General features: G+C 61.8%; 1 protein-coding gene across 11 annotated transcripts in view; it reads right to left on the bottom strand.

Annotated features, from left to right (window-relative positions):
* PITPNM3 (PITPNM family member 3) overlaps positions 1-15,489 on the bottom strand; it is a 60,660-nt gene extending 45,171 nt beyond the window's left edge. For 2 of the 11 annotated variants that reach the window (XM_038536441.1, XM_038536444.1), the window contains exons 1-2: positions 2,452-2,658; positions 1,749-1,844 (exon numbers count right to left, since the gene is read on the bottom strand). In XM_038536441.1, the coding sequence (XP_038392369.1) occupies positions 1,749-1,844; positions 2,452-2,563 (208 nt within the window). In that variant the 5' untranslated portion in view covers positions 2,564-2,658. Of the gene's footprint in view, positions 1-1,748; positions 1,845-2,451; positions 2,660-13,286; positions 13,382-15,375 lie in introns of those variants that run through there. The other 9 variants (XM_038536440.1, XM_038536446.1, XR_005359418.1 and 6 more) reach the window with 8 other exon arrangements.
* Between the last annotated feature and the right edge of the window lie 489 nt (positions 15,490-15,978).

Here is a 15,978-nt window from a genome sequence, read left to right as displayed (position 1 = left end):
GCAACTGTTGCTGCAGCTCACCCACTGGCCCGCTGTCTCCCTGTCCCCAGCCACGCGATGGCCCCTCCGTGAGGGCAGCGCCCACGATGCCCGCCCTGCAAGGGCAGCGCCTGCTCCCTGATGGGTGGACACCCAGTGAACATAGACAGTGGAGGGGGTGGTTTCAGCCCCGGCTCTGCCCAACCCCGAGTGACCCTGGACAAGCCTCCTAGTCCTCAGGGCTGTTCCCCAGCCTGGATGTGGGCGGCCAGACGAACTCAGCTTGGGCGTGGTAGGGGCTTGAGCCATGGGCCCCCCGATGCCCCCAGGTTTGGCCCCACTCTATACCCCACCCTCAGAGGCTGCACCGTGGCCCCCAGATCCCCTTGGACAACAGGAGGGACGCACCTCTCCTAGTTCTGAGGACCTGGACCCCATTGCCCAGCCCGCAGCACCCATGGGGGCACTGGCCATGTGGCCCACGGAGCTGCGTCCTGCCTGGGCGGCGTGGGGCGCACAGACTGCTCTGTACCCCTGCCAAGGCCCCCAAGCCGCCCACACACGAGGGGGATCCTGCCCCCTCCCCGGGGCCTAACCATCCCCCCTGTACATGGCAAGGGGCTCTCATCTTGCCAGGGAAACCCCCATATGAGGTGGGGTGTGCATGGGGGAGTCACGGGGGAAGGCTACAGGGGAGGTCATGGGGGAGGTCATGGGGGAAGGTCATGGGGAGGTCACAGGGGGGTCACAGGGGCAAGGTCATGGGGGGTGGTGGCAGGTGCAGAGGGAGGTGCAGCCTGTGGGGTAGGGGCAGGATGTGCCCACAGCTGCTGGAGGGAAGCAGGTGAGCAGGCCCTCAGCACTGCCCGTCACCTGCCATCCCCACCGTCCGGGAGCACCCACCCTGGTGAACTGCAAAATATTTGAAATAAAAGTGTTCTGAGCATCAAAATATTGACAGCACTGTTGTCACACTGTCAGCCGGTTGCCACGGAGAAGCAGCCCCACAGCCACTGCAGCCAGACACCCACGGGAGGCAGCACGTGAGGCCCAGCTGGGCCGGGGAGGGCTGGGGAGGCCTGGCACCCGGGCCCTGCTGCCCTGAGTTGGAGTCTTCCCCGTTTCCAGAGGTGCAGAGGTGACGGGGAACCCGAGGCACCGCAGAGGCCACGTCCCCAGGGTCCCGCTCAGGCACAGTCTGTCTGCCTTTCAAGACCCTGTTCGGCCAGGTGTTTCAGAGCTGCCGCCCCAGGAGCGAGCAGATGCCTGGACGTGGTGACTTCCCGGGGCGGGGCCGGACGGGCAGTGAGGACCGGCCCTGGGTACAGAGGAGGCCTCAGTGCATCTCGTCCCCGCCCACTCAGGCCGGGCAAGCGTGGCCGTGGGGACTCTCCCTCGGACATTGTGGGCAGACCTGCCGCCCACCGGCACCGCCTCCTTTCCTCGCCTCCATCCCCACGTCCCCCCAGGGCCTGGTCACCAGCTCTGTTGGCACCTGGGCCATTGCACTGGGTGGTGTTGCTTCCCCTGCGGGAGCCTGTCTTCCTCCAAGTCCCGCCTGGTCCCCCTCTCCCCCAAACCCCAAGCCCGCAGAGGATGGTGCCCATGCCCCACGGCCGACGAGAAAGGCAGAGCCCCTGCCCTGGGGATGCACGGGTCGGTACATGTGAGTGTGGGACATGGTGCGAGTGTGGGACGTGGTGGCCCCAGGAGAGACGCCAATGCTCATCAGGGATCCCTCTAATGATGGGGCGAGGGCATTCACTTACCTCTGGCATCAAAGAATTCATCGTCAGAGCTCTCCACCGAGTCGCTGAGGACAGTTCGAAGGTGCCAGGGGGCACCACCACCTGGGGGAGGACCACCTGCCAAGGGGAACACACTCATTAGCCAGGCCTGAGCCCGTGTCCCTGCGTGAGGCCCCACGTGGCCGAGACCAAGGCCAGCCTTCCCAACCCCATCGGCGCCCCATGCCTCGCTAACCAGCCAGACACTGTGCTTGCATTCAGGCTCCAGCTCCTCCAACAGGAGGGAATGAGCGCTCCCCAAAACCGAAACTGGAGGCCATCAAGAGGCCCCCAAGGTGGCCCGGGGCCAGAACGCACAGTGGGCCGTGCTGCGTGGACACAGGGTGTCAGCCAGTGGGAAGGGGCTCTGTCCACAGTGGCCACTCAGCCACCTGCTGATGTGAGACATCCAGGTGGGCAGGACAGGCCCCATGGCCCAGGATGTCACACCGGGCCCAGAACACGTCTTCCCACAGGCAACGTGCTTCTGTGTGTTTCCCCGTTGCAGGCAGGCGACAGGCCCTGCCCAAGGCCATCGGGAGGGCGAAGGGGCCGACACAACTGCGTGTGCAGGCCTGGACGGCGGCCTCGGCAGAGACACAGGCCCCAGTGTGTGTGTGTGGGGGGGGAGCCTGCCTGAGCTCCACTTGCGCCCCGTCCTCTTTCCACAGCCTTGGCTCCCCACCTACAGTGCCCACCGCAGTCCGCCCTGAGCTCCAAGGATCCGTGTCAGCCTCTTGGGGGGCCTGGGGCGGCCACTGCTGGATCACCCGAACCATCCACAGAAGCCAGGCCATGGCATCGGACCTCCTCAGGGCCCTGGATGGAACCAGCCGGTGCCCAGGGCACCCTCCACTGGGCAGAGCCACGAAGGGCTGGAGATGGCAGGTGGGCGAAAACCTGTCAATGCTGAAACCACAAAGGTGCTGGGGGGATGCTCCCAAGAAGCTCACAATCGACAGTTGACCATTGAGCCCTGGCAACACCAGGGCCTGGATGACACCCCAGCATCTGTGATGCAAGGGCTCCCCATGTGTGGATGTGGCCACATTGCAAAAACACAGGGGACTCGGGCGGCTGCTGCTTAAGAGCTCAGGGCTGAGGACAAACAGGATCCCAGCTCAGCCCTCATCCCCAAGAAGCTGTGCACCGGCAGGTGAGCCCCCCGCCCCTCTGCTCCTCAGGGCCCCGGCTGTGAGGTGAGGACATGCATACCCACCTCGGGAGCCTGAAAACCTCAAACCAAGGCCTCGGTGTGCTCACCAGCACATTTTTTCACACATTAACATCTTTAAAACCAGAGCATGTCTTGGGGCACCCAGGGGGCTCAGCAGTTGAGAATCTGCCTTTGGCTCAGGGCGTGACCCCAGGGTCCTGGCATCGAGTCCTGCATCGGGCTCCCCAGAGGGAGCCGCTTCTCCCCCTGCCTCTGTGCTGGCTCTTTCAAATAAATAAATAAAATCTTAAAGAAAATATAAAAACCAACTCGGAGCATGTCTTACATAACAGCACATCGTAGTTCATGGCTGGTCCTTGGGTTACACGAGCTTGAGCTGCACAAGTCCACTTACACACGGTCCTTTCGATAAACACAGGTGTTTTTCCTCTCAGTAGACTTCCTTACGTGTTTCTTAATAACATTTTCTTTTCTTTGGCCTGACCCACAGCGACTACAGCACATAGTGCATACGACACGCACGACACAGACTCATTGGCTCTTTATGCTCCTGGTGAGGCTCTGGCTGATGGTGGACAACAACCAGTGAGATTCTGGGGAGTCAGCAGTCATCTGTGGGTTTTTGACCATGCAGAAGTCAGCACCCCAGGCGCCCATGGAGTTCGGGGCTCAGCTATAAATGGTTTTGCTTATTCTTCCTCGGGGTTTATAAAATAATCATGTATCTTAGGCATTGGCTGCACCTTAGATTGTATGGAAAACAGTATGACCGTCAGGCACACGGAGCTTGCCATTGCTGAGGTGTCAGCCCCGACCAGCAGGCACACGTCTCGTTTCTGTGCCTCAGTTTCCCCATAGGCACAATGAGGAACCTGACAGAGAACCTCCCTTTTCGATTCTGGCTGGTGTTGGGGAACCTGTCCGCACATGCAGCAGATGCCAACGCACAAGTGAGAGGTGTGTGCTCTCCCTGGGCATGGCTATGGGGACACAGATAGCCCCAGGGAGCCCGCAGCAGCCCCGCTCCCCTGCAGGACCTGGCATGGGTCCCTGCCCTGAGCCCAGAGCCTGGAGCACACACTGTTCTGTTCCTGAAGGGCAAGGTCAGCCCTGTTGGCCCAGGGACAGCACCTCCCACCCATTCCCTCCACCTGCCCGACCCCTTCACCACCTGACCCCCCACCCAACCCACCACAAACTCCCCAACACACACCCTTCCTGTTCCCAGGCCCTGGATTTACTGCCAACTCATGAACACACACTGTGGCTGGGAGCCAGGCCAGAAGCTCGTCCCAAAGCCCAGAAGTGACCTATAGGTGCGACACTGGGTCTGACCCATATTCCCCATGGGGAACCCTAGACACTCTTGATTCTGGTCACTCACTGTGGGCAGTGTGGCAGACTGGTCCAGGCCCTGGATTGACTGCAAGGATGCGCCAACACTGAGCATTTTTAACATGGAAGTGGGCCTGGTGCCCTGATGTGAGTGGAGGAAGTCCTAGCTAGTGCAGCAGGACAAGAGACAAAACAAAAGGTACACACTTGGAAGGAAAACCCCAAATTCCTTCCATTCTCAGATGGCATCACTGTCTATATGGAAAATAAGGGGTACCCAGGGGGCTCAGTCAGCTAAGCGTCTGCCTTCAGCTCAGGTCATGATCTCATGGTCCTGGGATCAAGTCCTGCCTTGGGCTCCCTGCTCTGCGGAGAGTCTGCTCCTTCCCTCTGTGGCTCCCCAACCCCCGTTCATGCTCATGCTTTCTCTCTGTCTCAAATAAATAAATTTTTAAAGAATATTTTTTAAAAAGCAACTCCACCAAAAATATGACTGGAACAAGTAGTTGAGTACAGCAAGATTCTGGACACAAGACCAATATACAAAAGTCAATGGCACTCTTGCTTATTATCAACAAAAAACCAGTTTGAGATGTTTAAAAACAACACCATTTACAGTATCAGCAAAAGAAACCCCTCCCTACTGAAAATGCAAAAAGAAGTGTTTATGTATAAATCCAACATGTATAGAGATTTATGTGATTTACGAAAGCACACAGTCATTTAAAAATTCATGGGCGTGACCCCAGGGTCCTGGGATCGAGTCCCACATCGGGCTCCCCGCAGGGAGCCTGCTTCTCCCTCTGCCTGTGTCTCTGCCTCTCTCCGTGTCTCTCTCATGAATAAATAAATAAAATCTTTATTAAAAAAAGAAAACTTTAATAAAAAAATTAAAATTCTTGCTGAAGTCACACTAACGTTATGTGTGTTCCTAGTCACAGATACTAAAAAGTATAGAAACTACCACATGCACTAGATTAATATGCAAACATCCGTCGCTAGGCAGATTGACCGTGGTCCTCAGGAGCAAGCGCCAGGTGGTGAGGACCGTCCTACTGTTCCTGTTATTTGGGCCCTAAGTGTTGAGTGTGGCAGCCGAGTGCAAGCGCCAATGGGCTCCCCGGAAGCTTGACCCGAGTCTACCTGGCTCCTGAGCTTGAAGCGCGAGGGTTCAGGAGAAGCTCCCAGCTGTGGCGGCCCTCGCACCCGAATGGCGCACGCTCTGCCCAGGAGACAAGGCCGGGACATTGTTGCCACCCCCGCCCCAGCACACACGCACGCACACGTATGTGCGCTCCAGCCCAGGGAAGGAGAAAGGCTCCAGACATGTGCCTCCTGCAGCACCCCTACCACGTCCTGCCTCCCGTCCACCATCACCCTAGGTCACCACCACACTGATGACACATGTGACAGGCCAGGCTTTGTGGGGGTCCAGCTGGAGGGCAGGGCTGCAGGGAAGCTGGGGGGCTTCTTCCCGCTGGAGGCGGGCAAACAGGGCAGGGGGGCTCGGGTGTCACATGGCTGCCCATCCATAGGCACCACACAGGAACTGGGGACACCGTGGCACATACGGGGGATGGGGTGGGGACCTCGCAGAGCTGACATCCTGGGCGGGGGGGCGGGACGGGGGAGGCCAAGCAGGGAGGAGGAAGTGACCTGGAGAAAACAGTATGTCCCCCTCCCATCTCTGCTGTGCCCCCTTCCCCACGCATCTGACAGTGGACTCAGGGAAGGAAGGACAGACAGACACACAGCGAGGCACTGACAGAGTACTCACACAGCGCCACTCCGTTGGAGAGGAGACCCTCTCCTCTGGACAGAGTCACTATTTGAATTTCTTTTCAAAGGTATGTTTGTCTTGTTTACTGTTATCCTCCTTGTTTTCAAAATGCATTCCTGCATCAGTTTTTGGTTTTTATGTTATTTTTTTAAGACTTTATTCATTTGAGAGAGCAACACAGAGAGAGCAACAGAGAGAGAGAGAGAGAGAGCACACAAGTGGGAGGGAAGACAGGCTCCCCACTGGGCAGGGGCTGGGCAAGGAGGCCAATGCATGACTTAACCCCAGGACCTGAGGTCATGACCTGAGCAGAAGGCACACACTTCACCCACGGAGCCCCCCAGACATTCCCCCCCCCCCCCGCATTGGTTTTTAAATATACACTATAGGTTCGTTCAGATGTGCTATAAATCCCACCCTCCTCTCAGGCCGGGGCTGCTCCAAACAGCCTCTGGTAAGGGGGTGCACGGGCATCAGCTGCCCATGCTTCTGGAACGCTTAGCAGCACGTGTCACCCAGCTTCTGTATGGGGGGTGCATGCTTCCTCACATCGTCCCACAGGCTTTAAAACAAAGTCACATGTCACAAAGGGACACAGTGGCGGGATGACATGGCAGGATGTGAGGGGCCTTCCCGAAGATCTGTCCCTCCATCCTTGAGGAGGAGCCAGGCACACCCAGCGTGTGTACACACTCACTGCTGCACACGCACGCGTGGGACATACACGCCAATGTTCTCAGACGCAGGAACCACAGGGGCAGGGCTGAGAGGCAGACAAGGACCCATGTGGCCGGAGCCAGAGGTGGAGGAGAGACAGGGGTGAGAAGAGGCAGGGCAGGGCCTGCTGCAGACGGGGCCTCCCCACCCCGAGGCCATCACCTGCATGCTCAGAGACATGGGAACACAGATGCCTAGAGAGCCAGGGAGTCTCCTGAAGCTTGGGGTGGGGCACACAGTTCGGGGGGCGTCTAAAGTCTGGGCCCCACGACCCCAGAACAGTGAGGATGAGCTCTGTGCCTGCTCTGGGTCCAGCACAATTGTTTGGCCAACGAGCAAATGACTAAAAGGTGACCTGTGGAGTAACTGGAGCAAGCCAGACACCCTGCGGGAAGTTGCCTAAAATAACCCTAACGGAGCCCCCGTGTCCCCATCCTACAGCTGACACACATGCCATTATCGACACAAGGTCACGGAGCCGGTAGGCGGTGGAGGCGACCCTGGAAGCCAGGCCCATCCACGGGCTCTGCAGGTCCATGTCTGCGTATCCTCGTGTCTGTGCAGACATCTGAATGTGCAGCTGCGTTCCCTGGAAAGTGCCATCCTCCCAAGCCCCTCTCCCTCCCCACGCCTGTGCTGATGACACAGCCACGCACACGCTCCATGCACCCCCTCCCTGTCTCTGCATCACACACACAGCAGTTCACGGGCACGGGCAGGAACTTCCCGGAGAAGTTAGCACACAGGCCATGGAGCAACAGAAGCTGGCTCCCTGGCACCACTGCAGGTCCAGGACGGGAACACGAGGGAGTCAGGGAGAGAGCTAACCCACTGCTCCCGGCCCCGGGACGCAGCCTCTGGGCCCAGCCCTAGCAGCGCAGAGCAGAGAAGGGGCAGCCTGGCCCTGGGCCAAGTGCCAATGCGGCACCCCACGGGTGTGCACAACATGTCTCGGACGCAGGGGCCCCACAGGCTGGAGGCCCGGAGGCCTTCCTGGGGAAGGGGCCCCCACTGAGTCTTCAGGACAGGGTGGGCTGGGTGGGCAGGAGGAAAGATGGAAGTCAAAGCAATCAGGCCGTTTGTATGAGAAGCTGGATCTAGAAGCTTCTCCTCCAGGATCGGAAGTGTGGCTAATCAGAGGAATGAGGGCCCCAGGTGTCTGCAGTGATTGGCCATGCTCTGCAGGTGTTCAAGTCACACCCGCCGACTCCCAGGCCTCCTGGGAGCCTCGTGTGCCTCTGGGCAGCCCGGTTGGGGGGGTGTCCGGCCCTGGGCCTGCTGCCCAGCCCTGCCTCATGCTGCACCGAAGCCAGGTGGGTGCACGGCCTCCGATGGGGCCTCAGCAGACATGTGATCCACTGTGGCTCACTCAGGGCCCTCGTCCCCAGTCTCTCCATGTGTCACACACAGACACATATGCACACATAAACACACACAGACACACATATACACAAGCAGACATGCACATGCACACAGACATGCATATGAACTGCACATGCATATGTACACATGAATGCATACGCATGCACATAATACATGCAGATACGTGCACATGAACACATGCATGCACACATGTGCACACACAAGCACACATACGTGCAGGCACATGTCCATGGTTATGTACACACATGCACTATAAACACAAACATATATGGCCACACAAATATGTGCTGATATTCACATATACATGCATGAACGCACAAGTGCACACACATGCACACAGACATGCATATGAATGCACACATGTGCATATGCACACACAAATGCATACATGTGCAAATATGTACACGTGCACATAATACTGCAGGTGCACACAAACACGCATGCACATGTGTGCACACAAAAACACATGGATAAGTGCATGCACAGATACACACACACATATATATACATGAACATGCACATGTGCGCACACGTACGAGAACAGCAGGTCCAGGAGCTCTCATTCTGTCCACATGGCCCGCTGCAGGGGACACCCTGGAGCCACCCCTGGGGGAGCACCCACCGCACCTGTTGTCAGACCTCCTCTCTGGGTCAGGAGAGGCTGTGGGGCCACCAAGGAGGGACGCGAGGCCAGTAGAAGCCGCGGAAGGAAACCAATGCAGGTTGGGGGTTGGTTGCTATGGAAACATGTCCTAACTACGTCCCAAACTGCTGTATGCGCCACTGATGAGCTTATGGGCCAGGCTGTTTCGGGGACATGCGGGGAGCCTGGGGAGCCTGTCTGCTGGAGCCCAGATCCTAAAGGACCCTGTAGAGATCCAGTATCTGGGCAGCCAGGTGGCTCCATGAGGGCAGGCGTGGACCCCAGGCTGCACAGTGACCCTGACACATGCCACATGCCCCCACCCCCAGAGCAGCAGGCCACTGGCAGGGTCACAGCCGGGGTCACAGCCCTGGGCACACTGCAGGCTGTGGCCCGCAGCTCCAACCACATCGCAAATGAAGCCACATCCCCGTGGCGGACCCTGCTGCAAATATGGCACCATGGAGCCACAGCACCAGCCACGGCCTTCCGCCTGACATTGGCCGCACTGGCCCCAGGCACCGCGGAGGGGCACGTTCTCTGCTGACGCTGCCTTCTCTCCAGCAATGTCACACGATCCAGGGAGCTGCATGGTCCGTGAGGCCCCCGCCTGAAGCCGAGGACAGACGGACCCGAGGAGGAAGCCAGCCTGCCTGGCCCCAGGCCTGGCCAGAGCAGGATGAGGACCCCGGAGTTCCCCCACAGGACACAGGTGGCCAACCAGCTACTCTGAAAAAAATATGCTTCTTGAAGACCTCTTGGTATCTCATAAATTTACCATTTAAATACCCATTAATTACCTTATTTAGGAGATAATTAGTGATTAATAGTTTTGGTTACTGCTGTACCTTCTCAGCTCTGCCCTTTTGTCTCCTGATGGTCCCGAAGTGTTTGAGGCGGGTCTCCCCAGACGTGCCCCTCTGTCTTGCCACTCTTGCTCCACAAGGGAAAGGCTTTCTCCTCCCGCTCAAGGGAGCTCCTGTGGCACCTGTCACTGTGCCAGTGACAGCTCTGCCACCTGCGGGCTTCCCCCAGCGGGGGCGGGGGGCCTCACAGCTGCAGGAAGGTCCCCCGGTGTGACCCCAGGAGCCCCATGGGGAATGGGAAACAGGCCCATGCCCTGGGCACCCACAGGGGCCACAGAGGATGCTGCAGGCCCCACCTCCACACACCACCCGTGCTCTGCTGGGGCACCGAAGGCTATGGTCGCCTGAAGCAAGTCACCGGGAGCAGCCCCGGCCAAGGGGACCCCACGTGAGCCGTCTGACCACCTGTCGCCTCAGGTTGCTCCCGAGCAGGGGTGGGGCCCAGCTGCCTCTGGCCTGCAGGCTCCCCATCTGGTGCCAACTCATGGCACCAGGAGCCAGCGGCCAGGACCCTGGAGGCGGGGCTGCTCAGTGCTCCCGCGGCTGTTCCAGAAGGAACAAAAAGACAGCAAGGGATAAACACCCCCCATACACGTACTGGGCAGTAATGGGAAAGCTGAAAATAGCACTTTTTACCACCAGGGATGACTCCAGAGTTGCTCATCCGGGACCAGCCTCCCAGGGGAGGGAAGCCTTGGGCCCGGTCAGTGGGGCGACCCGGCAAGGACGACACGGCCTGGGCACTTGGGGCCGTCCAGACAGATAGCAGCGTCCACGAGGTGGTGGGCAGCCCCAGACGTGCTGCACCTGCAAGGACAGGTCCCTGGGATGGCCCCCCAAGCCCACCCCAAGGCCCGCACCCCGCAATCCGTCCCCGAGCGGCTGCCACGCAGGTGACGTGCCTCACAGCAGACAGCTCCACTCCAAAGAGGCCTCGGATCCACAACCCAGCACCCCTCCCGGACAGAGCGCAGGTTTCCATTTCTGCATCCAGCCCTCCTTTGGCATCCTGGCTCCCAGATGGCTGGTCCTCCCCTCCAGGACGATGGGGTGTCTGGGAAGAGGGTGCCTCCCCCACACAGGCGGCTCTGCAAACATTAGGGCGACCATCTCCAAACAAGACGGGCTCCACAAGTGCTCCGGGGACCCACCCCTGTGGGTCAGCCCCATGCCCCATGGCTCCCGGCCTGGAGCAGCACCTTCCCGAGAAGCCTGGGAACAGCTTGACGCCCAGGTACCGGGTTTCCCGCAGCACCTGCTCCTGGCCACCCTGACCGCACACACTGATCCCCCTCCAGCCACAGAGTCTCCCCTTCCCTGTCCCCCAGCCTCAAGTGGAGCCTGATGTGGCCACATAGGCCCTGAGCGCCTCAGCGTAAACCCCATAAATGCTGCCCTGGGGACAGCCCAGAGGCGGTGGGCCGGGGGCCATGGCAGGAGGCTCCCCCCACCCACATGTGTACCCCGTGGGTGCCGTGGCCACACAGCTGTGTGGGCGGGCAGCGGGCGTGGGGCCCTGGAGGTGGCAGTTACCTCCAGAGTGACTCATTAAGGCTCTGTTCCTTTGCAAAAGGGGGTACAATTTAGCATTTTCTTTCTCTTTAGAAAACAAGAATTTTAAAGCTGGGAGTAGAGAGGATTTGAGGGCGTGGGGGGGGGGGTTGGGATCTCATGTGATTTCCAGGCTGTTGTGCACTCTCAGCCCCCTCCCATCCCAGCCCTTGGTGGGGGTACCGGTCACCCCTGCCCGGCCTGGCTGCAGACCCCCAGGACCAGCCAGGGGCATGCCCCCTCCACACTGGGGGCCCCGAGGGCAGGAGAGGAGCGGGGAGGAGACCCCCAGGCACAGGCCAGCAGGGCCGGGGGCCGAGAAAGGAGAAAAAGCAGCCCTAGAGCAAACTTACAGCAGGTCCTGGCTCCCAGCTCTTCCCCTCCCCGTCCAAACCCCCTGGTCACCGCTGAGGACACTGAGGCCTACAAGGACTCATTAAGGTGAGCCCGGATGGAGCCAGCGGCCTCTCTGTCCTCTCCGTGATGCAGCCTAACTGCCAGGGATGTGTATCCAAGCAGGGACGAAACCCCCATCCTCCTCCAGCCTTGCCTCTGGCTTCGGGGGCTCCCAGGATGAGACACTCTGTCCTCCTGGGGCTTGGCGTCCTCATCCACAAAGTGGGAGGAACACAGAGCCTCCCCCACGGAGACACACTCGAGCCAATGCGGAAGGAGCAGGTGACATCACGCACGTGCCAGGGTGTCCCCTCGCCCCTGGGCTGCCCGCCACAGCACCCAGAACCCACGGGGACATCCCCACTCCCCACAGAACACTCACACCCTGTCCTCAGTGAAAAAGGCCCCAGAAGAGGGCCCTGAGTTCCCCAGCCTGTTTCTGGCCCTGCTAACTCGAAGGTGGGACCGGAAACTCCATGCCCCCCACCCCCACAGGCCGCACATTCACACCTTCTGGCCAGCCCAACGCGGACTCGGCCCCAGCAAGGGGGGGGTCCAGCCGTAAGCTCACACTCTGGGTCCTCCCCGAGGACTTCCCAACACCTGCCAGGGGAACAAGGGCCCATTGTGAGGACAGGGGCTTCCAGGCCTGAGAGGCAGGCAAGGGGGGGCGCTCAGCAGAGGAGCAGGAGCTGCAACACCTTCAACGCTGCAGGGAAGTCCCCGAAGGCTTCCTGAAGGCAAAATTTCAGACAGGCCTTGAGCCGGGACACTGGTCTCCGATTCAGCCCCTGTGTTGGCCCTGGGCCCCCAGGAAGGGGATCCTGCAAAGCCATCCTGGCACCCTAGGGCCTGGGAGCTTCCCCATGTCCACAATGACGAGGATGACAACTACGGGGTCATGCCTGGAACCCCCTGCCATCTCCCAGGGTCCTGGGAGCCCCTCCCGTCCTCCGGGAGAGCCGGCCTCCATGAGATGTATCCCCTGCGGGATGGGTTCCCTGCCTATCAATCCCTTGCGAGATCAGTCCCCTGCCCACACAGCCTGCCAGCACCTCCCCCAAGAGCTGAGCCAGCACCTGGAGCTCAGAAACTGGTTCCTCCGGCCTGGACGGCCCAGCCCTGCCCAGACGAGGTCCCAACCGCGGGCACTGGCGACACTGGGGTGGCGGGAACAGAACAGCCCCTCCTATGAGCCAGCTCTGCTGGCCAGTCTCGCCCCCTCACAGTGGGTGATAGGGCCACCAAACACCCAGGCTTCTCCCCTGTCCCATTCCCCACTGCTGTGCTTCTTCCTGAGTTCTTCCTGCCCCCACCCCACACACCCCTCCCAGGCCTGCGCCCTTGGGTGCCTCCAGCCACCCTCTGGGTCCTCGCCCTCCTGTGCCCCTCCACACACACCTCTTCCTCTGTCCGGCCCGACCCCAGGCCTGCCCGGCGCCACCTGCCTACCCCAATTCAGCAGCCTAGAGACCGCTGGCCTTCACTGAGCCTTACCGCCTGTGGCCTCACTGCCCACAGGTAGCCCTGGCGCAGAACACGGGCCCTCCCCGCCTCCTCTCTCCTCTCCAGACTGGGTGCCTGCTGGGCACCACCACAGGTCTGGCCTGGGAACAGGCAATAACTTGTGTGGGATCTGCACTCTAATCCACGCAATCCCTTCTGGAAGTACCTGGATTCTCCTGGCAAAGTAGAAGTCCTTCTATGGCCTCCTTCAGTGACGGTCACTGGCTGGCTGCTCGGGCCGCATACTGCGTGAGCCCAGGAACACCACTCACCTGCCCACAGTCACACCCTGTGCTGGCTCCACAACCCCTGGCTCTCCTGCCCCCCACCCCGCAGGTGTCCGGCCAGTGTTCAGGGGGAATGTCTCATAGGCCCCTCACACCCACAGCCTCCACCTCAGCCTTCAGCCTCCCTTGGTCCTAACGTCACCTCCCTTGTAGACCGTCGCCCTGCCTGTCTGCAGCCGGCAGTCCAGAGCAGCCAGCACTGTGTCACGGCCCCACTTTGAGCCCCTGTCCTCAAGGATGCCTCTGTTCCAAAGCTTCACCTGTGCAGCTTCCCCACATACCATCCCAAGAGCCGTTTTCAGGTCAGTAGGCTCAGGGCCTGAAGAGGCCCGGGGACATCTACAAAATGCAGAGTTGCCCGGAAGGGCTGGGCACAGTCCCATCTTGCTGGGTCCCTGGCTGCACAGAGGAGGGGTCAGCGCTGCCTGGAAGGGAAGGGCCACACTCAGCACTGAGGCAGGAGAGACGAGATGGAGCAGCACAAGGTGCTGATGCCCCAGGCAGGGCGGCTCTCCACTTGTCCCTAAAACAGTCCCGCGGACTCTCAGCCACGGCAGAGCAGGGGCCGGACCGCACTCCCTGTCCATCTGTGGGGGCCACCTGACTGGGCAGTGACAGAGAAAGTCCACCACGTACCACCCTCCGAGTCCCACAGACCCGGCTCTGCACCCAGGCTGTGCCCACACTCTCTGGGCCACCTTAAGGAGCTGTCTCTCTGAGTATCTGTTTCAGATGTCTTGGGTGGGGGGTGGCTGGTGAGAACCATCCCCCCCCACCCCAGCACTCTGCATGTGGCCTGGAACGCGTTGGCTGCTACTGTAACTACGGCGCCCCGGCAGGTGATCCATGCAAGTGCACACCCATACACACACAGGCTGGGGGTGGTGGGCGGACACACGCCCTGCCATGTGCCCTCTGGGAGCAGCGGGGGCGGGTAAGGCCTTGGGCTCTCACAGGAGGGAGGGACACAGCGTTTCCAGCTGGCCTGGTGTCATCTCCCGGTGCCTCCCACAGCTCCTCAGTGAGAAGGAGGTGTTCAGATGGGCTCCACATTTGCTGTGTCCCTCCCCAGCCGAACTCCTGGGGGCCCTAAACCACATGCCCAGCCTGTGCACAGGGGTGCCCATGGGGCGGCCATGGATTTGCACAGGGCCTGGGGTGCTCACACTGAGTGTGCGTGTGTACAGGAGAATTCATACCCATTCCAGCACTGCTGCTGCTGGTGGGTAGAGGGGTGGGGTTGGTGCCAGACCAATGCCGAGTCCCGGGGGATGGCACAGCACCTGCCAGCATCACAGGCTGGGGAGGAGTTCATGGTGGACTCACACATGCCAGCCCCGCCAGCAGGCCCTGCTGAGCCCACAGTGTGCGGCTAGCCTTGTGGGCGCCCCCACCCCGGGGCCCAGCGAGGGCACCTCCGGATCCCTAGGGCCCAGCTCCGGGCCTGACACACAGCGCGTGGGGGTGAATGAACGCCCGGCTGAATGAATGAAGGAACGAATGCTGCCGCCCACTGCCTCTCACCGCCCACGGGGCCCCAGAGGAGGCCCCACCTTCACACCCCCACCACCCTGATGCTCTGTCCCCGGGGTTGGCTCCCAGGCGGCGCGCGCGCGGAGCACCCCTCCTTCCCGAGAAATCTGGGTCTCCTGACGGAGCTTGCGGGGGAACCGCCGCGTCCCGGGGAGAGCGCGCTGCAGGGCAGGGGGCGCGTCCAGGCTGCGCAGGGGGCGTGGGATGGAGCGGCGGCCCCGGGGCAGCCCTGCGGCGCCCGCGCCTGGGGGAGGGGGACGGCCTGACCGGCCCCGGCCCCCCCCCCCCCCGCCCGCGGCGCCCCTCCCGGCGCCTCTGATGCCGGGGGTGCAGGAAGGACGCTGGGCGCTCGGCCCTCCCCGGAACCTCCGCCCACCTGCGCGGGGGCTCACCTGCGCCCGCGGCCCCTCCCCCGGCCGCCCGCCCTGCCCTCACCTGCGCGGCCCGCCTGGGCCATGTCCCGGGCGGGGGCTCCGGCTGGTCCCCGCGCTCCTCGCCGCTCCGGCCCGGCCCCGGCCGCCCAGCTGCCTCCGGCCGAGCGGACTCCGCGCCGCGCCCCGCGCCCCGCGCCCCCGCCCCGTGCGCCTCGGCCGCCGCAGCCGCCGCCTCGCGGCTCCCTCCCGCTCCTTAAAGGCGCCGAGTGGCGGCGGCGCGGCCGGGGAGGGGCTGACGAAGGGCCCGGCGCCGCCTCCCGCGCCGGCGCCCCGCACCCCTGCCCGGCCACCACCGCAGCGCGCGGGGGGCGCACACGCGAGAGGCCCTGCGGCGCGGGCGGGGACGCGGGGGGCGCAGCGCCAGGGGACACCCCCGCACCCCCGGGCCAGACACCAGCGGGGGGGGCGGGGCGGGGGGGCAGAGGAGGCTGAGACCCAGGGCCTGGCGCGGGAGAGACACGGAGCGGCGGGAGGGGAAGAGGGGGAGCCCCGGATGGTCGCCGGGGAGACAAGGCCCTCCCTCCCAGAGCCCCCGCGCCCGGGTCCGGGACCTTCCAGGCCCTGACCTAGCCTCAGCCGGGAAGGGGCCTCGGTGCCCTTAACT

Source organism: Canis lupus, chromosome 5, assembly GCF_011100685.1.
Source record: "Canis lupus familiaris isolate Mischka breed German Shepherd chromosome 5, alternate assembly UU_Cfam_GSD_1.0, whole genome shotgun sequence".
Classification (NCBI taxonomy): domain Eukaryota; kingdom Metazoa; phylum Chordata; class Mammalia; order Carnivora; family Canidae; genus Canis; species Canis lupus.
This window is presented reverse-complemented; position numbering and strand designations above follow the sequence as displayed.